Here is a 23280-nt window from a genome sequence, read left to right as displayed (position 1 = left end):
TACATGGAGTTCCCTGTTGGGAGCACTGTAAAATATCATAGAATCATAGAATAGCTCAGGTTAGAAGGGACGTTAAAGATCATCTAGAGCCAACCACCCCGCCATAGGTAGAGATGCCACCCTACCTATGAGCAACCCATAGTTGCTCAGGGCCTCATCTAACCTGGTCACCTCCAGGAACGGGGCATCCACAACCTCTCTGGGCAACTTGTTCCTGTGCCTCACCACCCACCCTCTGAGTGAAGAATTTCCTCCTAATCTCTAATCTAAATCTCTCCTCTTTAAGTTTGAAACCATTCCCCCTTGTTCTTTCATTATCTGATTGATAAAAGAGTCGCTCTCCATCTTTTTTTGTAAGTCCCCTTTAAGTACTGAAAGGTCACAACGAGGTCACCCCAGGGCCTTCTCTTCTTTAATTTGACCAGCCCCAACTGTTCATATATATATATATATAATATAAAACAATTTATATTCTTTCAGTATTTCTGTTCATTGTGATACTTTTATGCTCCTCTCCATGTTGAGCTACTGATAACTTCTAATATTTTGTTCAATTTATAAACCTCTTTGTCATTTGCTGTGCACTCCCCATTTCAATAATAATAAATGCAAACAAAGCTGTTGTGCAATGCGACTTAGGGTACTCCAACAATAAATGATATTGTGATGTTTTTCATGTAATTTATTTATTTTTAATTAATTAATTAGCACATATTGGCATTCTCTGGTTGGAATTAATGTAGTATCAAAAATAAATTTCTAAGATTTATGACTATTGTTTTGAAATTATCTTTTAAAAATAAATTCCCAATGTTTTAATAGAAAAAAAAATATGAAAAAAATCAGAAAGCAATTAGAAAGTAATAGAGTGACTGGCATTGTTATAATGAAAATGATTGCATGTACTCTGAAAGTTAAGATACTGGTCCTTGAAAAAAAATCTTTGTTCAAATATAAACAGTTGCTTTAAGCTACTTCTAAAGTACCAACATACTGTGATAACAATAACAGAGTCATCTAATTCCTTCTTCTTTAGAGAGAGAAATTTGGAATATTTCTTTTTGAAAGAAAGTAGCTTGTGTTGACTGTTGCATATGATAGAAAAGAGTAGTTGGGAAGACATAAGGATGAAAAATTTGAGAAAAAAAATGATCTCTGGAAACTGGAATTCCCTCACCTTCCATCTTCCTCCTCATTTGGAATTCTTTCAATACCTTTGCATCCATGCTTTCCTTATGTATCTCTTAGCTGTTAAATGCTAGTGAAACTGAACTACTTTAGTCCTCTATAATCCTGGATAATTTAAATACAATGTGTATAATGAGACATAATTTCCTCAAAAATTCTTCAAGAATCCCCTGCTATATTCAGAAACAAAATATGTAATAAAACTCAAATAGTAGCTGTGTAATGCTATAATATGAATTATGATCTGGTGATTATGAACTGCTTTGAAGATTAATGAAGTTTCCAAATAAGCAGACATACACGGAAATAAATTTGGGCATGAATTTAAAGGAAGAAATAAAACATTTTCAAACACTCACCACAGTACTTTGGAGAAAAGGAAGAAATGGTTTCCATCCATGTGGACATATTGCCAAATATTAATTGAATCAGAGAGCTAGTGGTGTGGTTCTGGAAAACCAGGTTGTTGGCAGTAATCTCAATAATCAGGTCAAATTAAGGATTTGGTCCACTGTCAAACCCTTCCCTTATGGGGAAAGCAGTGACATAAAAATGGCTTCTCCAGACTGTCAAAGACTTGAGCTCTTCCTACCCAAAACTTAATAGCTGCTTCCATTAGTAAGTATTGGGAGTGTGGTTTCAGATAGAATTAGCAAAAATAAAAATTCTAAATAGTTCAGCTCTGAGTGCCTCTGTAGGCACTGTACATACTCTGTATACTTTTCTTAAAACCTGGCACATAGATGAAGAATATTTTGAGCAGGGAAAACATCGTAGCTGACATTTGGCTGCCCTTAAATAATGATAAAGTTGTAACTGCCTCAAAATGTTAAGTACAGCCATTCTGCCCACCAGGAGGAAAAATTGAACTTTCTGAGGTCTTTTAAATTAAATGAAAACAAAAGGAAAATCCAAGCAGGGGATTTTTTAAGATTTTATTTTGACATACTGTCTTACAAAAGGTAAACAAAACATAAGTAACACATAGAGTGTTCACAATGGTTGCAGTGAAGTAGGCAACCAGCATGAACTAGAACTTAAATCCATAGGTCTGCCACTGATAGATAATTAAATTTATGGCAGAGTGAATATATAAAATAGCCTTTCCTACTAGAGCTCAGGATCTATGTGTGCAAAATATGTTAGCACCAATAAATGTACTAAGATATTCAGTACAGATTATCATGCATAGATATAAATACGAAGTGCCATATTTTTCTTTAATTCTTCCTTTACGAATTATTTTGATCTGAAAAAGTCATTTGGATTTCATTAGAAACCTGCGTCATGATTCCTTTTGCTGTTTTTTTAATCTGTCTTCATTTCATTGACTACAGGAGCCCTTTACAACATTCTTTCTAAATGCAAATGATGGCAAATTTGACCACCCAGATCGAACCTTCTCTTCAGTAGCCAGGTCTTGGAGAAACAGCCAAAGAGATACCTCAGATGTGAAGGTAACATACACACTAAATGAATTAATATGTATTTTCATTTATGGTATTTTGTTTCTTGTAGAGACAAAGAATATTTTGTATGTCATATCTTTACATTCAGTACACTAGATTTAGTTTAAATAAAAAGTAGATGTTACCAAAGATTATTGTTCTAATAGAAACAATCAAAGATTCTTTGAAGTTGAGTGGACAAAAGGTGTTTTGTTTTTATGGAAAAACAACTGAACTGATCTAATTTAGATCACATAATCAGGAGATGGAGAAAAGCCCAATAAATTGTTCTTTCCTGCTGTTAACTCGATATTTGGCCCACTCCATAAAACACAGCAGGAATTGGATTTGACCTTAAAGTGTCATATTGTTATAGCTTGCCTAGCTCTGGGTTTGCATTGCCTGGGGCAATTAATAAAGCATTAATGACAAGACCCATTTAAAATGTTGGCTTTTCTGTACAGCTTTAGCTTTTACTTGACTGTGCCTGGGGGTATTATGCAACAATACACATTAGATTAAAACAACTTCTACATGATATACAGAAACAGCCGGAGAGCAGGGTGATTTTACTGTTGTTATTCCTTACCTATTGTTAAATACAGAGGGCTATTGTTTGTGTACACGGAACCTTATCAGAAAGAAACCAAAATCTTATAATATTTTGAATTTTGTTATCCACTTTTGATTCTCGTTTTCTCATAATAAGGTAGGCAAAAACTGAAGTATACCCATAATTGCTTTCTCTAACTTATATATTACCTTAAAAAAAAGTAGTAAAATAAAATAAATAAAATAAAAATATCTCTTCTATTTCAGTACTGCCACTCATACTAGGAAATGCATAAAGAAATGCAGGGTCACATTACCATTATATTTTTTATTTAACTTGACAAAAGAAGAAGTAAGTTTGTTGATTTAGTTTTAATCCAGAGCTGTTTGCATAAATATTTTAGCAGTCTCAGAAGTGTATGTGGACAAACCATGTTATTCTTGTTCAGTTTCTAGTTAGAACAATGAATTGTAAATTATACTGTTTTCTTAATATATGGTAGAAAATGCTTTTTAAAGAAAAGAAATTAACCTATCTCTCTTAAAACCCATTTCACACTTATTTATGCTCATCTTGAAGTCAATAATATTTTAAGTATTATTACTGGTATTACCTTTTTCACAAATAGTTTTATTTGCTTTTTTTTTAAAAAAAAGGAGGAATGAAAAAAATATATTTTCAAAACTTGTTGGAAGGAGTTCAAATTACTATCTACTAATTTGACATGCAGCAATTTCTTTGAATTCACATTTATGACATTCTTATTTTTCATTTACAATAAAACCTGGTTTTCTTAGTACTCCACTGGAATGGCCTCCTAGGAGTGGGTTTGAAATAACAGATAAGAGCCTTAAACTGAGGAATAAGGGAAGACAGTTGGAAGTGACTGTAATCTTCTTTCCTGGTTTTAGTACACAGGAGGAGGGCAGTTAAATACATGAAGGCATAGCAAAAGATAAAGGAATATCTATGGACAGACGGAGAGATTGTATTCAAGTAGGGTGTATAATTAGTGAAATGATTGTTCCTAAACTAGCAACCAAATGAGTTATCAGTAAAACAAGGAACTGAACTTATTTATGAAAACACCAGGAGCCTTGTGAACCACGTGGGGTAATTTAAACTACTGCTGCCAGATATTGCAAAGATGCAGGAATTATGGAGGAATTTTGCTGTAGTTAAAAAAAAAAAAAGTATTTTTATTAGAAAAAAAAAAAAAGTTATTCAGATAAAACAATATTTAAAAGTACTCAAAAACAGGTACTTGCCTTCAGAAAAGGATGGCAAAAAAAGTGAAGATATGGTATAGCTATGTACTTTGATGTCATTAAACATAAAGAGTGGAACTGTGGAAAGCTTGGATAAATTAGTAACAATTAAGGGTCAGAGTCTCATCGGGGACAAGATTGTAAAATAATTTATTCTAGCATACATTTGGGATTCTTCTGTTGAGCCCCAGAGTCAGATTTAGTTATATATATACATTTCTGTTATGCCATTAGAAAAAGAAATACTACTTGGAACTAAGTCATTACAGAAAATCTAATATGGGAGGCACAGATGAGGTATGTTAGCCAATAAATGTTTTCTCCAGATAATCCCTGGCCTGTCTGTTCAGGGATACTTCAGGGATTAAAGATGCTGTTTAAAATATGGTTTTGTTAATTAATGAAGATACAGGGCAGTTGAGTTTAGAAATTAACCTTGAGTTTATTTATCATGAGTTGGTTTAGCTTAAGATAAAAATAGACAAAAGCAGATTTGAAAATAAACTAAATCATTTAAGGGCTGCTAAAGCAAATAGAAAAAGTTCATAAGCTGTTTAAATAAAATAAATAAATAAATAAAGGTAGAAAGGAAAAGAGGTTTGTAGGTGTATTTAATAACAGCATTAAATACATCACATCATCAAATTAATTTATTATGTATTGATACAAATTCACTACTGGAATAAGTCTTCAGTACACTTCAGTAGCCTAAGTAGTATATGTAAATTCATTTCTGTTTTGTGTTCAGTTTTAAGAAGGAAACTTGAAAATCAGCAGGACAGTGGAAAGCTAACAACGAGACCAAAGTTACATGCTTAGCATTATGGCAACTGAAATATATCATGGCATCTAAATTCCAGCTGAAGGAGTTTGCTTAGTCTTTCATTTGTTTCATAGCTCTCATGTTCTTGGAGAACACAAATTTTTCTTTTTTCCTTGTTTGATTTTTAATATGTATGCATGCTGTATAAAGCAAATCCTGAGCTCTTGCTCTGCTGGAGAACAGCTAGTGAAAGTATATACTGAAACCAGAGGGAGCCATAAGAGCAGTACAAATATATTTAAGGAGTTGGATACAGGAAAAAAAGACCGTATGTGTGGGACAATTAATGTCTAAGAGTGAAGACATGGTAACATAAATGCTATGAAACATGCAACTGTATGAAAGGGAGAAAATTTTTTGCCAGGGAACAAAGAGGTAAACCTTAAAGGAAAACCGAAAAATGTTTACTTTACCAACAGAGCATGAAAAGTTAAAGAGAAAGAGAGTATTCTCGAAATTTGAATATCCTTACAAAGCAAAGTGATAAAATCCTTATTTCTCAGGATTCTTAGAAGTGTAGACTGGTAAAACAGTGGAAAAACATCAGGGACAATCATGAATCGGCAAGAGGATGCACTAGTTGACCCTGTAGGGCCTTTCCATTTGTAGAGTCTGTGTTTCTTAGCTATAAATCAAGAATGAGTATAGCAGCTAATTGTTGCTGTTGTTTGTTGCTTAAGATCTTAATGAACTGCGTTTCTCAATGCCATGACATCAGGGCCAACTTTTCCCTGAGGCCTCAGAGTTCATTCTGAAAAAGGACAGGAAACTGAACTATTATTAATATTACAAATACCCCATTTTTTTCAGATCAGTTGTGCTCCTACTTGGAATGCCTGTCAGGCTTCTTATGCATTTTTATCAGTTTTCAGACACAGGAAAAGGTTTGAGGAGCCACCAAGAAACCCCCTCAAAATTCCTACACATTTTTCCTCTTTTCTAAGCACAGCAACCTCTGTCTTGCACAATTAAAGAACTTCAGCTCTGTGAGCATGAAGCAACCAAACATTCGTTTTCAGCTGACTGATAGCATCTAATATTTATATAGTAGTCCTGCAAGTCAATGCTGTGCTAAAGAAAAGATGTGTAGAGCTTACATGTGAGTATAAAATCTTAAAGCATGCTATCTGTCCAAGTATTCCTCATATTTGTGTAGCTTCTTACTGGCTGCACACAAAACTGGACGTGTAGATCTTTGGCAGTGGCACATGAGGTGGATCCCATGTGATATACATGCTGGAAATGGTTTTCCCACCCTAGAGATTTTGTTAGGCTTTACATATATGAGGCATGTGGAATATGGACAGTGCATCAAAGTAGCAAACTTTCAAAAGTGTTAAGAACAGCAAATGTTCATTATTCATGTATTCCTTGTCGTATATTTTAAATTCATCTGAGCTGCTTTAAGCACATTTAATCTCTGATCTTGCTAATCTCATTAATTACTGTGGCACAGGTTATGAAATAATTTAAAACAGTGTGTGTAATGAATTAATCTGACATTTTTCAAAGCCATATTGTAAGATGGCCTGTTTTTACTTTCAAGTGCCATATTAAATGACTAGCCTTAATTCTTTATTAGCATGTCTATTAAAAATGTTTTAATTTTTTTTTTTTTAAGAAAAGTGAAATCTGTGTTATTTATTTGTTTATTTTTTTTCCCTGTGGGTTGTTATTTAAGAAAGAGGACTAAGAAGTGCTGAAGTCACTTCTGAAGTTGGTCGGTTTTAACTAGTAAATTGAGGTTTTAAGCATTGCAGACACTTCCCACATCAGTGTTCTTCTGCAAAATCAGGATATTTTAAAGAAAACTTCCAAAGCACACTTAAAGAATGCTGCATTAAAATTTAAAAAATAAATACTTGACATTTGCAAATGAATGTATAACTGTTTGGGAAGCTGCAGTTTTGTGGGTCAGTCCCGTTTTTCCATATGCATGTGTCCTCTCATATTCTCTCTCTCTTTCCCTCCTCCCTACTTTCTCTCCCTTTGCATATGTGGAGTCTCCTGTGGAACAAAATTATTTTACATTGAGATAAGAAAAACAGGGCTGTGGCAGTAGTTTGATCAGTCTAAAAACAACCCATAATTTGCACTTACTGATACATCTTGAATTGTGACAAAAGGTATGCCACCTTTGAAAAATGTAGCATGTGATATGTTATTGATCAGTGGATGATTTAAGATCTACTTAGGCAATTTTGTTAGCTACATTTGGGCTGGTTTGGTTCATTTTCAAAGAGACCTGTTCACCTATAGTGAACAGAATTAATACAGTGTGTGCTACATGAGAGTGGTAACACCCAGGGGACAACCTGGATAACAGTTTATTTTATTGTCTCCCTTTATCAACATCGACCTTCTCTCCGGATAATCAGCACAAGCTGGACTAGGAATGAATGTTAGTGGAGTGACCTTTGAGGAAACAAGTCACCCGGAAATGACCATAACTTGGCCAGTCAGCTTTCACATTTTTTCCTTTTCCCCCCTACCTCTTCAGTTTTTGGTAACACTGATTTCCACAGAACCCCCAGTTCAGGCACTAATCTTTCCTAATGCCTCTCAAACTTGTTATATTACTTTTTGAATAGTGTGTTTAGAAGGTAGCTCTGACAAAATGTCATTAAGGTGCCTTAGTGTAAATTAATGCAGTTAATGGAGGTACTCATGACTGACTCATTGACCCAGTACTGGGCTCTTGTGGAATTAATGGATGCCAGGGGATCAACCTTTTGGGAAGAAAAGAAAGAAAGAAAAAGAAATGGCAGCTTTAAAACCTTGAAGTGAATTATATTAGAAAAGTGAAAACGTCTGGGTTGGATTTGATTTCATTGGGAGGCCATAAAATGGTATACCCTTAGCAAAACATATTAAACAGAAACGTCAGATGTGATTCAAACGGTATACAATTATGATAGTGTTAATAGTGGTCCTCTATCACTCCAAGACATATTTTTAAAGTTTAATTTCTCAGCAGCCTGGATTTGTCACAAGCTTGTAAATTAGAACATGCATTTGGGGATGTTTTCTTATATGAAGACACAAGGCATATAATACTGTTAACTATACCTTGGGGTTTTAGTATAGCTATTAAAATAAACTAGAGATCACATTTACAGACAAGAAATGTCTGTTATAATATTCATTTTACCTTTTTTTACACCCCTCAGTAGCTTTACTGCATTGTTCTTCATCTGAGAAGAGCCAAGCATCTCAGGCAGCTTGAAAGGTGGTGACTATTAAATGATAGAAAGCTAACCTGTCTTATTAGAAGTGTGAATGAAAGGGGAGCAGAGGAGGTTACCAGCTTGTGAAATGTCAAGGACAACTAGACAGAAATTACTGCAAATGGATTTAGATCACTAGAATCCCTATTTTTATTAACTCTTTGAACTCTAGATATTTATTGTGGTAAGAAATTACCCATGACAGGTCATGTAGTCTGAAAGATTTATTTAGATCCTTTGATATGTTTTGACAATTTAAAAAAAAAAAAAAAGTAAAGAAATTTACTGAACTGTATTAGTTAACGCAAAATTGTATATCAGCTGAATGGCACACAATAACAGCATGCATGTAAATTGCTTAATTGGTCTATGAATGTTTTTAAAATATATTTTTTTTCCCAATATTGATCCTGTGTCTTAGTTCCGTTCATTCCCTCATTTTATGCCCACAAACTGAGGTAACTTCTGGGGAAGTTTTTTTACATTTTATTCTTGATGTTTTCCTTCATGTTGTATTTTACACTGGCTGACTCAATGTTTTCAGTTTAGGAAGACAGTATTTTGAGATTTGTCTTTTATGAAAATTTGTAGCTTGATGTAGAAACTTTACAGAAGAAAAAAAAACAACACAACTTTCTCAAAATCATAGTAGTTTCAAACAAACATGCCTTTGCACAGGCCTGGGTTTACACTGACCTTTTACCACTCCAGGTGAAATTAGAGTTTTAAAGATCCATTTATCAAACAAGCCGAGTCAAGTGCAGAGCAGGATGGGAGACAGAAAGTCCTCTGTGTCCCATCCTCTTGTGTACCTACTATCACTGAGATGCATTTTCCCTTGCTAATTTCTGAGTCTCCCAATCCACACCTTAAGGGTGAGTTTAAAAATGACCCTTCTTATGGATGGAAATGGTGTAAGAAAATATATTATATGGTAAATTCTGCTCTGTATAAAAAGGAATAAAAAATAGCAGGTCTTGTCAAGGAAGTATGCCATCTTAATCTAAAGGTCACTGAGGTTGACTTCTATTTGATGAGCACTTGACAAAATATAATAAGGCCAAAGTATATAGAGGAATAAATGATGTTATGCACTGTTTAGGAGTAATTTGATAATGACTTCTAATGACTAGTTTGGGGAGAAGTAAAGAATATCTTACAGACCTGTAACAAAATCTTAAACCATGTAACAATACAGAAGGTAAAATCATTGTAACTTATTTTGAGTTTTAGAAGCTGAAAATGTGTAAAGGTGACATGAAAATGCTTTCCAAATGTAATAAGTGTAAAGAGGAAAGAGTAATTGATTCTCTGTATTCACTACGGATTGGTGTCTAGGACAAGGGAAAATAAGCATGGATCATGTAAAGAAAGATTCAGGCCAGGCATTAGGTAAAACTTGCTCAAATGGAGAATGATAGAGTCAACTAAAGGAAGGACTATGGGCTTGCTGTCAGTCAGATTCTGGGACAATAGGGTGGACAAATATCTGTTTAATGTGAGGAATGGATTAGGTCACATTTCAACATTAAACGTATTTGAGATATTTCCTCCCTGTCCTGAACAGGAAAAACACCCAAAGAGCTGCCTGTATCTACCCGTGTGCATTATTAAAATATGAACTGAAACAACCCCACTTGTGAAACAAAGAAAACTCAGGCTCTGGATGAGAAAAATGTAAATAGGTTTTGAAAATAAGCCTTGCCTTTGCTGATGTTATCCTTTCCTTCATTCTTCCAGATTTCAGTGGCTTTTTGGTTAACACAATTCTCCCCGGGCCCTGGTTGTCATCTTTCTGTCTCCACAGAGGTTCCCTCCTGTCTGCTCCCTGCCTTTCCCAGCAGCCTCCCAGCTCTGTCCTTGCTTACCCTTCCTCTCTCTGCTGTCCCCAGTCTGTGCTCCCCCAGCTAAGCATGCTCAGGGGCTCTGGGAAAGGGAATATTTGCCCTTCCATCCTCACTCATCCCCTGCTGTCAGCACCAGGTAGAAGAGATATTTATTTTTTTTCATTTTTGAAATTAATAAAGTTTCAAAACACGCAGAATAGATGCATGAAATCAAATGATCTTTATATCACACTTCTCTAGGTTAGCTGTGTTTTCTGTGCTTCCAAGTAGCTGAAGACATATTTTGAATCTATTTTGCAATGTTTGTCAGGTTAAGGAATGCCAATTTTATTTTTTTCCAGTGGGTCCTTTTTATAGTATAAATAGTATATAGTATTAATAGTATATAGTATATAGTATAAAGTATATATAGTAAATTGTATATAGTATATAGTACTCAGTATCTGGAAATGAGAAGGGGATGGATTTAGCTGAAATATTTTTAAGTGGTGTGGTTATGTAGTATAGTCAGTAGTGAAGACAACAAAATTTAAGAGGCATACCAGATGATATCAAAGAAAACTGAGTGGTTAATGCAAAATATGGGAAATATGTAACTGGGAAAGGTCACATGCGACATTTTTTGCATCTGCAGTAAAGGTTCAATTAATGCTAAGTAGTATTCAAATAAGCAAACATAATTGTAGGCTGCACTAAAAATAACATTGAAGAGAATGCTGAGACTATAACAGTGGCTTTATTTAATTTTTTTGCAATGCTATATTTTGATTAGTTACTCTAATTAAAAAATAATAATAATTAAAAAAAAAGCAGGAGATGTGTAACTGAAGTGATTAGGGTTCTAGAGAGTGCTATTTCAGGAGGGTTTAGAAGTCTGGCACTGGTTAGTTTCCAGAACACAGGAATAAGACAGGTCAGGCTAAACATATACAATGCAATAAATCTTATGAAGAAAGTTAATCACTTGCTTTCTATTTATTCTATTTCTATTTATGTTTGCTGCTATACCAGACAAGGGAACATTAAATTACACTGAAAGCAAATAGCAACAAAGATAAAATTTCTAAATGGAAATACCATAAAAAATATTCAGTGACTTAGATCTCTTTGTTTCAAGATACCACTGAAGTCAGAAGATTAGGAGAATTCTCTAACACTTCTCTAAATTCTAAAACACTAGATGTGTCTCTGGGTCACTCTGAGTAAATCTTTTGGGTACGTTAGATGTAAAAATTCAGTTAGATCCTAGGATGTGTAAAACTGAAAAAGAAAAGTTGAGTTTACATATCTTTGAAGGAATCATAAACATGCTTGCTGTTTGAGATTATGGGTTAGCTAGCACATCACCATACTGTATTAAAAAAAAAAAAAAAGTTAAAAAACTGGTGTTTCAAGCCTTATATCCAAAACAGAAATGCACTTTATTTTAAAGTTATACTTTTTTTCACCACTTAATTCTGTTTCATTTGAATAATAATTTTAATATAGCTTTGAATAAGTAATATTTCAGCATTCTTAGGTCCTCTGGAATTTGAGCTGTCTTTGAGGCTGTCGTTTAGTGAATTGTAGCACATGTTGCTTTGTGGCGAGCTCTTAGTCCAAAATTAGTAGTAGAAAGCTCTACAAAGATTTGTGTCTAGTGTTCTCCAACTTTGAGGACTATTCCTTCTTCTTTGAGCTCTCAGGGAACCTGAGAGTTAGTGAATCATGCTTAGGGGAAAAATTTGCTTTTAGAACCCTGAAAACCATTAGAGGTATACAATCAAAATTAAGATTGTCAGTAAAATAATCTATTTTCTTTTAACCTTATAGGATATTCAGGATTGTTTTCTGTTTTGCTTTGCTCTGGTTGCTCTTTTAGTTTACCACATCAAATATTTTTAAACATTTATGGTTTTTTGAAATTGTATTTTGTAATGAGCCATTCAAACTCAAACTTGTTGCATTTGGCTAGGGGTTAGATATTGATTGGCAATGCATTTTAGTCTAACCTGAATTCAGACTATTTGTAGTATATTAAAATGATGTGAAGAAGGCAAGTAAATTGACTCCCCCCCAAATACTTAAATTATAACATAAATATTCATATAAATATATGGTTTTAATGAATAAACTTGAAAGTACTATCTATGCTTCCACTCTCCTATTCTCTATGGAGCTGCAGATCAGATTTAATTAGATAAATTAGTGTCTGCAGTGATTTTTTTTACACTCTGGATGTCTGCAGCTTTGAAAGGACCACAAAGAGGTTCAGTTTTCTGGTGCTGTGTCATCAGTTTTGATCATGTTACACAACTGAATGCTATAGTGCTTTTAACAAAGGAATTTAGAGAACTTAATCCATGCCTGGATATTAGAAAAGAGATAGTGGAGTTCAAAGCTTTTTTCTTTTTCTTTTTTTTTTTTTTTTTCAGTTCAATGCTTTCTGCTAAAATAATAGCAACATATGGAGATGTTTATTATGTCAAAATGCATTTCTATTTAGCTATCTGGAAATTGGGAAAAACATCCCACTCTAACTTATCTATAGTACATTAATACACCACAGATTATTTAAGCTACTCAGTCATTGAATTTTCACAGTTTTAATGTCATGTATTTATGCTTTAAGAACATCCACTGTAGTGATATTTTTCTCTCCATGTATTTTTGAATCTTTATTACAGTAGAAATGTTCATTTACCCTGAATTAATTACCCCATATAGGTAATCAATTGCCACCTCTTCTTCAGCATTAAAGTATATAAATAAAATCGATACAGTGTTATATCAGCAACCCTTTCCCCCTTTTTAAATTATATAGTTAAATGCTGATTAAAATATCCCATTCATTTATAGTACTGTATAGGATCACCATACATTTTCTTGAATGTATTATTCTGAAGAGGTCTCCTTCACTGATTTGCTTTGCTTTTCCAAAGTTTTGCTTTTTATGACAACAGGTATGGGAAAAACAAAGAATATTTCTTTATGAAAATTTTATGAAGTACAAGAAAAAAGATTGTAAAAATTCTTAAATATATGCACAGAAACATATGCAAAATAGGAGTGCTTTCATGAATACTACAATAGAACATGATTCCAGCAGCACCATTAGGGTGCTGCCCTCTAAAAATCTCTCTACAAATGTAAGGTCTCATTTTGTGTTCTCCTTCCTAGGAGTTAATTCCAGAGTTTTACTACTTGCCAGAGATGTTTGTCAACAGCAATGGCTATAATCTAGGAATCAGAGAAGATGAAGTTGTTGTGAATGATGTTGACCTCCCCCCTTGGGCCAAGAAGCCTGAAGACTTTGTACGCATCAACAGAATGGTAAGCAGCACTTTAATTTAGCCTGAGTTAGGACTTGTATGTTTTAACAAGCTGCTTTTTCATATCTTTACAGCTAGGTGTAAATAAATAAAATAGAAAGTGAAGGAAAATTTACAGTCTATCTTACTTGACAGAACCCTTTAGTTTACAATAAGATTTAGTTTTTACTCTCTCATAAGAAGACATCAGGTGGGTGTGAGTTGGACGCTGCGGGACAACCTAAAAAAATTTAAGTCTGTTTCTCTTCACTGTCTTCTACATGGAAAAAAAAAAAAAAAAAGTTGTTATAAATGATGATGCATTGCAAGAAATATTATGTTTCTTACTCATTGGAAGCTATGTACTTCCCATTCATCAGAGATGAACTGGAAGTGTAGAGATATAAACATTAGCCAACAACTGCAGTCTCTGAAGAAATTTTGCAAAAGAAATGCTCTGATGTAAATCATTACGATGTCTGAAGAACTTTAGCGTGAAAAAACATTTATCTGTATTGGTAGTTGGGTTTTGTGTGTGTGTGTGTGTGTCTGTGTGTGTTTTGTTTGGTTGGATGGTTTTGGTTTTTTGCCTTTGCTTTACAGATAATGATATCCATTAATGATAGAATTAATATGTAAGTATGTTTATAGTCATTTTTAGGAAAAGCAAGGTATATTCTAATGTCTAGGCCAGTAATAGTTCAATTTATGATTGTATTTTTGAAATGGATCTTCCTTAAAATGTGTCTTATTTATGCTACTTTAACAGTCTTTGAAGCTATGGGTTTCCATACAGTTGCAGAGCCATTCAGCTTGTGCATTATTCCCTACAGTGCTTTTGTGGTAACACTGGATGTCTAGCAATGTTGTTTTTCTTATGATCACTTTGGCAATTTAATTTCAAGAAATGTGTATTTAGAGAAAATTGTTCTTTAGGGGTTGGTGGAAAAATAGACATCTAAAGTTCAAAAGAATAGAGGAATGTTATAAAAACAAACTTATTCCTAGATGTGTGTGATTTAGAAGTGTCTGTTTTGAACAGTAAATGATCTGACATATGTACAGCAGTCTCCTAAGGAAGTGATGGCAGCCTCGTCACTTCAGGCTTATGAAAATCACTAAACAAAGCACGAGAAATGTGTTCCAGGGAGTAGTCCGTCGTTGGCAGGAAGAAGCTGAACAACATTTTCCTTTTTTTTTCTTGGCTGCTTTCTCTTATAGATGCATATATTGTAACATGTTTTCAAAAGCAAGTAATTGTCAAGGCTAGTGGCAATAAATTCAAATATTCAAATGCAGTTTTACCGGAAAAGAAAAAAAAAAAAAAAAAAAAAAAAAGTGTGGACTAAAAGGATCACTGCCCTTTATTTCCATTCTCGTGTTGTACACGCAGTTACAGGTGACCACCTCCAGGGTGCCCGTTTCACTTCACAGAGCCCTTTTTCTGGGTTGTGGTTGTAGTGAAACCTGAGCTGGACCCAGGAGTAATTACGCTGAAGTTGACCAGAGGGTTAGTTTTGACGTCTGTAAGAACAGAAGCTTGATACCATAGTGGCAGAGGATAAACAAACTGCCATCTTTGGGGAAATAAAATGAGAGATGCATACTGATTAATTCCTTTGGGGAAATTTTATAAAGAATGTTCCTTTTCATATCCTAGATTGTGCTTCTCCATCTTCCCACAAAGGTGGAAGGATAAAAGGTGCTATGTGATAAGAGATCACTTGAAGAAAATCTTTAGTTTTAGTATGTTTGATTTCTGTTGTGCAATTTCTACTTTTTAGAAAATAACATAGGAGTTCTCTATAGAAAACTTTTGTTCTGGGATATTTATGGTTGCTGAAGAAAACAGATGCTTGTGTGAATTTAAAGTACAGTATTTATGCCCCTTCATGACTATAACTTCAATAAGGGCTGGTAGTTAAAAGCTGGAAATACTTCTTAAATATTAAGCTGTAATAGAACTAATAACTGATTACAGATGTGTATTAAGTACGCTCAGACTGCCATGAGTCAGATGAGCTGGTGTTAAGATTGTAGCATTTAAATTACAGGCTTCAACTAACTGAGTAATTTTCCAATTTCTAAAATCAGAAATGATCTCATTTATGTATCACAACCTTCCACCCCTGTCCCCACAGATGTGAGTATCACGCCATTATTACACAGTTTCACCTGGAGGCATTTTCTGTGTGGCCTTTCTTCATCCCAGCATCTACTTTACCAAGAGCGTGATCAGTAGTTGAAGTTCAGTTCTACACAGATACATACTGTCTTGAAGTGAACAGCTTGATGAAGTTTACAAATGACAATAAAGTTGGAAATTGCTTAGAGAACACGAGAAAGAGGCATGGATTTAGTTGAATTAGATGCAGAAAATACATGGGAAATCACCTTGGGAGGAAAGAATTAAAGATATTCAATAGAAAGCAGAAGTCTAGAAACAAAAATAGTACCAAAAGAGAGCAGCAGCAAGGGAAGGGTGTTAATGAACAGCAATTAGATTAGATATCACTGTAATTCTATACAACACCAGGTAGGATCCAATGTATTTGGATGCCATCTACAGAGAATTGTTGCATCACAGCAGATGTATACAGTTGTACCTGCCTATGGACCTTCTGAGACTGCACCTGGAATACTGGATTCACTTCTGGGTGACTAGATGACAAAAGAAGTATTTGCATTTGGAAGCAGTTCAGAGGATAGAAACAATGTGAATAACTTCAGGATGTTAAAATAGCCTTATATATGCATAGTTCTTTGTAAAGCTTATTACAAAGTAGCAAGTAGATAAAGTAGGATAATCCCCTTCATGGAAAATGCAGAAAATATGTGTAGAAAGAAGTCACATAATAACATATTGAAAGATAAAACATGTAATAATTTTTCAGAAACAAACAAACAAACAACAACAAAAAAAAAACCAACACTTCCTCACATAGGGTTTTAATGCGTAGGGCGAACAGACCATATCTTGGTCACTAAAACCAGACAGGTCAAAGTAGGGAACAAGTATATAAAAAATAGAAAGTTTGACATTCCCTACGTAACATCAGAGTCCTTGTTTTGAGCTGGTCAGCAGATGTATTATTCAGTTAGGTCATCCTCAGGCCAAGCTCTGGCTGTTACACAAGAATCTATCTCAAAAAAAAAAAAAAAAAAAGCTAGCCCGGGTGTGGTGCTGACGTGTAAAACACAGCAAGCTTGTGCAAGTCTGGAATTTCTACAGCAGCTTTGCAAAGTGAGTAGAGTGCAGGTTTACAGGAAAGCCACAGAAAATTGAAGAATATTTCAAGTAAGTGTTATCCTGATCCCTTGTCCAATGAAGTCAGTAGTAGTCATTTCATTTCACTGGAAAGGATCCTATGTAGTACTGTGTCACATAGAGTGGGAACTCCTTTCTCCTTAGCTGACAATATTTTAATCTGTTCATACATATTTTTGCTTGCTGACAGCATATATAAAGTGTAATTTTATGTGGGAATAAATACAAATCTTTTTATAAGGCCTACTTGCTCATTTTCTTTTAGTAACAGTGATAATTTCAGCATTTCATCTTAAGGCATACCAAAGCAAGCAGAGAACAGCCTAGCAAACACCACAGAGACAGTGACGTGAAAGGGCATACATTAACCAATTGATTAACAAGCTTTACTAAAATTCTGTTCAGATTAATATATGAAAGGTAGATTTGGGGTGTTTTATTCAATTTTTCAGTCAGGTGTTATACATTTCTAACTAAACACAGAAATTGAAGTGGAAATTGATTTCCATCAAAGGAGATGACTTTAAGCTTTGGAAAATTAGACTTGTTATAAACACTGGAAAAGACAGTCAGTCCCATTATGTTTAAGACCTAATGCAGCAGATCCTAAAGCACTCAGTGTATACATCAGAGATTGTTGTAGCAGTTTTATTTATCCATACAACGCTAGACTGATTACTACAGACTTACTCATGAAACATTAATAAAGCACTATGTTCAATGCTAACATGATTATGGTCTGACCTCAGTGATGGCACAAAGGACAGAGGCAGAAAGTGTCCCTGATAACATTACCCTAATGCTGGGCTCATCAATCATAATCTCCCAGTTTACCAGGAAAAAAAAAAAAAAAAAAAAGGAAAAAAAAAAAAAAGCACACATAAAACCTTCCACAGATGTGCATCTGTAGTCCTGCTCAGCTTCTCAGTCCCCACAGACTTGGAGCAGTCCTGAGAGCCAGAAATAGAGCATATTCAGTCAGTAAGTCAAGCATGTTAAATCAAGGCGGGGAACACCACTGTGAAACACTGAAGCAGAGCTTTTATAATAACCGTTCTTTAGTTTGGAAACAAAAGATGCAATATTGTGTAATTCAAAGTTAATTATAATGATATTTTCATTATGGCTTAGGCACATATTAAATTACAAATTACAGTGTTGAGTAAAATGCATTCACATAAATTATTTTTTTGAAAGCCTAAATGGTGTCCTGTTTTTGTTATACATATTTTGTTCCTATTACATAACTGTTACTACGATTGAATTTTCTTTCTGTCTTTGAAATGATTTATTTACACTCTTCTGCTGCCAATTACATTTTTGTACAGTTCCCTGGCTATTCAGAAGCATGCATAGTATTTCATAATTAAAAAGCTTCTTGAATAGTCATTAGATACCTCTATTATGAAATCTCTGTTTTGCGAGGATCTGGAAGATTTATCTTTTCTGCTCACCATTCAGCAGCAGCTGACATTCCTTTCTTAGCAGATAAGCAGTAGATAAGATTTTGTATTATTTCATCACTAGTAGCTTGTTTGATTTTTTTTTGTGTGTATAGCCAAGGTTTGTCCTTAATACAATTAAACTCATTCAGCTCACAGGGGTTTCAACCAAACTGGGAAATCACTGGGATTTTTTGATTTTTTTTTTTGAAACTTTCTATATCACAGAAAAATTTATTTAAATGTCAAAGCTGCACATGTAAAGGATCAGTTTCTGTGCAAACATCCCTTAATAACCCAAATATATACAATGCTCTTCAGTCTCACTTTTATTAAAAGAGTACTTTGCTTAAACAAAAAGAACTAATTCCAGATATCAGTATTTCCTTTTTACTCTTATAATCAGTTTTGAAAGGGTTTACTCTTATAATCAGTACAAGAAATGCTACATGAGTAAAAGAAATATTCGGCTGAGAGAACCTGTACATTCAATGCTTTTCTCAGGACACAAAAATACCTGGCTAAATGCAAAATGCCCATGTGCTAGAAAGGTGTTGGAATAGTACATTCTATAAATATAAATTTATTTATAATAAATTTAGAACTCCAGATACTTCACACAACACATGGTTTGCATAAAAATAAAAAACAGTGCCTCCTACTGGAATCTCTATAAAACGTCACTATAACTCCAAATTAGGATGATAGAAGAGGAAACTGTGCTACCTTCTTACTGCACAAAGCTCCGAATTTAAGGGAGAGTAATTTAGTGTAAGTACAATTACCTAGGTTTTTTAAGCCAGACATCTAGTGGAAAGTGTAGATGTTCAGATGTTCCTGGTTTAATGTTACTGAGGAGTGATTTATGAAATTTGCCCAGAATTGAAACTGAAAATAGTTATAGAACCTGATCTCACTAAGCAGTAACTTGGCTAATATTTGCTTTTTTTAGCTTATACATAAGCATCAACTCACTAATTTATATTTATATTTTACAACAGTTACAGGTCAGATTTTCAGCTTGTGGAATGTGTGCATACACTTGCATGCAAACACGTAAGAAACACAGTACCTTTATTTCAAAATATTTACCTCACAACATTTTTCTATTGTTAATTATAACAGAAAACAAAAACCTGGATATCAGCTTATTTCTGTGAGATTCAGTGAGAATCTTTTTAAAGGACATAATACTATATCATTATTAATATATATGTGATATCATTAATATACATATATAATATACCATAGAAAATACTATTCTGTACTATATAGAATCACATAGAATCACAGAATCATATAATATCCTGAGTTGGAAGGGATCTATGAGGACCATCAAGCGCAACTCCTGGCTCCACACAGGACTAACTAAAATCATCACAGCGTGGCTGAGATTGGAAGGCTCCTCTGAAGGCCCCTGGTGCCAGCCCTGCCCAAGCAGGGACACCCAGAGCAGGCTGCCCAGGCCCACGTCCAGGCGGCTTTTGGAGCTCCCCAAGGAGGAGACCCCACAGCCTCTCTGGGCAGCCTGTGCCAGGGCTCCGTCACCCGCCCAGCACAGCAGTGCTGCCTGGTGCTCAGAGGGAGCCTCCTGGGTGCCGGGCTGTGCCCATGGCCTCCTGTCCTGGCACTCGGCACCACTGAGCAGAGCCTGGCTCTGGCCTTTCTGCACCTTCCCTTCAGGGGTTGGACTCATTCGAGTGTGTTCAGGTCTCTTTTGCATGTGGGAACCCAGAGCTGGACAAAGCACTACAGGTGCAGCCTTACCAACACAGAGCAGAGGGGAAGGATCCATCTTGACTTACTGGTTATACTTTGCCTAATGTAGCCAAGAATATTAGCCTTCTTGGCAGCAAGGGCACAGTGATGACTCATATTCACCAGGACATATATAATTATATAAGTAATATTTTTTTTTGATTGTTTGTTTAGTCATATTTCAGATTGAAAATATGCTCACAAAATTAATATCCCCAGTATATTTTAAAGCCACAATCTTCTTGAATACCATCTTCTGTAGGGCCATCAACAGCTTATCTTAAAGATTTTTTTTTTCTGCATGTTGTTGCTATTGTACCTACAAATTATATTTACACAAAAATTCTCTCACCCTATTCCCCACTGAGCACTGAATATTCATGAGAAACCAAACCATATACTGTTGACAGTGACACACTCATAAATTTTCAGGAGGGACCTATGTGGAGCGGCAGCAGCCTGTCTCTGCCGAAATCCCCATTACAGTAGTCCTCCACCACGGGGACTGGCAAGTATTCCCCTTGCCAGACCAAACATCCTCACAGCCTCCCCTTTGGGCTTCACCCCTTACAAATTTCCCCAAATCCTGTGTTGCATTTCAGCATACAAACCCTTAAAGCATTAGACCTCTAAACATAGTACAATAAATCTGCTTAAATCAGAAGACAGGACACGCTGCAATGGAAAAGTAGCTCATTTATGTAGTAAGTTATTAAAGAGTAGTTCATCCATGTGAAATAGAAGTTCTTCAGACCTGCCAGGGTCACTGAGACCTTCTTGGCAATGACAAGCTGCTAAGTAGGGGCTGGTCATGCAATCTGAAACTGCCTCAGGGAAACATAACTTAGGCATTCCATTCTCCTACCTACTATGTGGGAGAGGATGTTAGAAAATATAATGGGTGAAATATGCTGATTTGACCCAAGCATTTTTTTTTTCAAATTTACTGTCCAACCTTTAAATAGTCTACCTTTATCTGAAAGTTTTGCTAGTTTCCTAAAATGTTCTGCATACTCTAGAAATAAAGATGCTATTTTTGACCAAAACAAACACCTAACATTTCCTTTCCATGAAGTTCTTTTTAATAAATAAATAATAGATATTGCTGGAAACGAACATTATAAATATTCAAAGTTTGGAGGAGAAAGAGAACAGTTGAGCTGCTTATTGTAAGTTGGTCAGAAATAGATGCTGGAATGGATGGATACAGCAGGCTTTAAATTCTGTTTTAAATTTTCTTACGTACAAAGTAACATTAAAAATTGAGCATTTAAAAGTTAGGAAATGCTTTATTTATGATTGCCATTGCATATGTAATTTTATATTTTGCATGCTATCATCCTGCATACTAAATGAGGTAAAAGTCCTATGAAAAATATTATATGAGATCGTGCAGTAACTAACTATATCATGTTGCATGCATGCAATAAAATATAATCATGGATCTGACATTTCTAATTATTTATGGGGTGACACACTTTGAAACCAAATACTATTAGTCTAATAATATTTAGTGTTAAATAGTATTAACACTACTTAAATAATATTAGTCACAATTTGCATGTGATAGCCTCTGAATTTGAAAAGGGAACAACACATTTTATACATTTTTCTGCAACATTTGTTTGTAGCTCCTTATACAATCCTGAATGTCAGCCCTTGAAAACTGAGTTCCATGTCAGCTATTAAGCCCCAGCCTTCCCATCGATTTTCTTCAGAAATAACATTCACTGATTTTGACAGAAAAGAGTCCAGATTTCCACCACACCATAGAGAGTTCTTCTTCCACATGGAGCATTAGGGGGAATGTCTGAGGAATGATTGCATGGTTATCTGAGGAGGCAGACATGGCTGGTTTTCTCTGCTGGCCGCTGTTCCTGCCTGTGGAGTGGTGGGCAGGGGGCTGCTGCTGGTGGGCAGTGTGTGACACGGTACTCTAGTGTCTGGTGATTATTACTTATTAAAGTTGCTTCCTTTTAATGTAAATTAATACAATGAAAATAGATTTTTACAAAGATTATCTCCCTATGAAATTTAAACTTTCCTGGGGCAGACATGAAACTTTGTCCTAGCTGGAAAGTGTTTCCACTGAGTAGTGGCGCTTTGCTAGGAACAACTCAAGACAAAGCAAAAAACAACAACAATAACAAAAACAAACAAACAAAAACACCAAAAGTCACAATCTGAGAATTAAAAGTATTGGATAATGTAACATAGAGGGTTGCTGCCAGCTCTACCTGTCATGTATTGATTAACAGTAAGCTTGATATGTATGTTTACGTAACACATTGTATTAAAGCTAGTATTTTTTTATTTGTTTATTTTTAAATCAGAGATAGACCCTCTTCAGTGGTGCCCAGTGCCAGGACAGGAGGCCATGGGCACAGCCGGGCACCTAGGAGGCTCCCTCTGAGCACCAGGCAGCACTGCTGTGCTGGGGCCTCCAGGGGCCTCCACCAGGGGCCTCCAGAGGAGCCTGCCAACCTCTACCAGTTTGTGATTCTGTACTTCATTTTCTTCTAACTGTATAATTAAAGTTAGTTCCCAGAGCTAGGAACCGAACCTCACCTGCTCTGATCAAAGGGAACAACAGTGTACAAAGGCAGGACTGTGATGTATTTTGGACAAAAACACGTATAAAAACTTTGTTAATGGAACAAAAATCTTTTTACTACCCAGTTGTTGTTTATCACAGACCTTCTCTGAAGGTAGTGTTGGGAATGAAGGAATGAGTGCACCAGCAGGGCATATTAAATAAATTCTCAGCAGCTAATCTGGTAGAGGGGTAAGGAGAAACTGCATAATGCATTCAGACTTGAAAGTTCCAGTTCAGGCAGTGGTATCTGTAAACGATTCCAATAATGTCTGATAAAGGTATATTGATTGGATCAGACAACAGTAAGGCTGTCATCAGTTTCCTCTGTCTAATATTAGTCTCTTTCCATATGCTGAGCAACGGAGTGGCAATCCTTGAAGCCATTTTTAAACTAGTTAGTCGTGGCCTGTCTTTTCCCCAGTGAGACAACTTCGTATTAGAACTGAGTGTGAAAAATTCTCCTCTCCTTTGAGAAATTAGTCATAATTCACACAGAGAGTTCAGAATCTCATTTTGCCGATACAGCTTTTTAATCCCCAAATTTCCATTTTAGATATAAAGATAATTAGAAC

General features: G+C 35.1%; 1 protein-coding gene across 13 annotated transcripts in view; it reads left to right on the top strand.

Moving 5' to 3' along the window:
* The window catches only part of NBEA (neurobeachin), a 509188-nt gene that overhangs the window by 438061 nt on the left and 47847 nt on the right, over nucleotides 1–23280 (top strand). For all 13 annotated transcript variants that reach the window (XM_038174546.2, XM_072032602.1, XM_072032605.1 and 10 more), the window contains 2 exons: nucleotides 2526–2645; nucleotides 13514–13666. In XM_038174546.2, the coding sequence (XP_038030474.1) occupies nucleotides 2526–2645; nucleotides 13514–13666 (273 nt within the window). The remainder of the gene's footprint in view (nucleotides 1–2525; nucleotides 2646–13513; nucleotides 13667–23280) is intronic.

The sequence above is a fragment of the Anas platyrhynchos genome, chromosome 1 (genome assembly GCF_047663525.1).
Source record: "Anas platyrhynchos isolate ZD024472 breed Pekin duck chromosome 1, IASCAAS_PekinDuck_T2T, whole genome shotgun sequence".
NCBI lineage: Eukaryota > Metazoa > Chordata > Aves > Anseriformes > Anatidae > Anas > Anas platyrhynchos.
The sequence above is the reverse complement of the archived record's forward strand: the minus strand, read 5'-3'. Positions and strand labels throughout refer to the sequence as shown.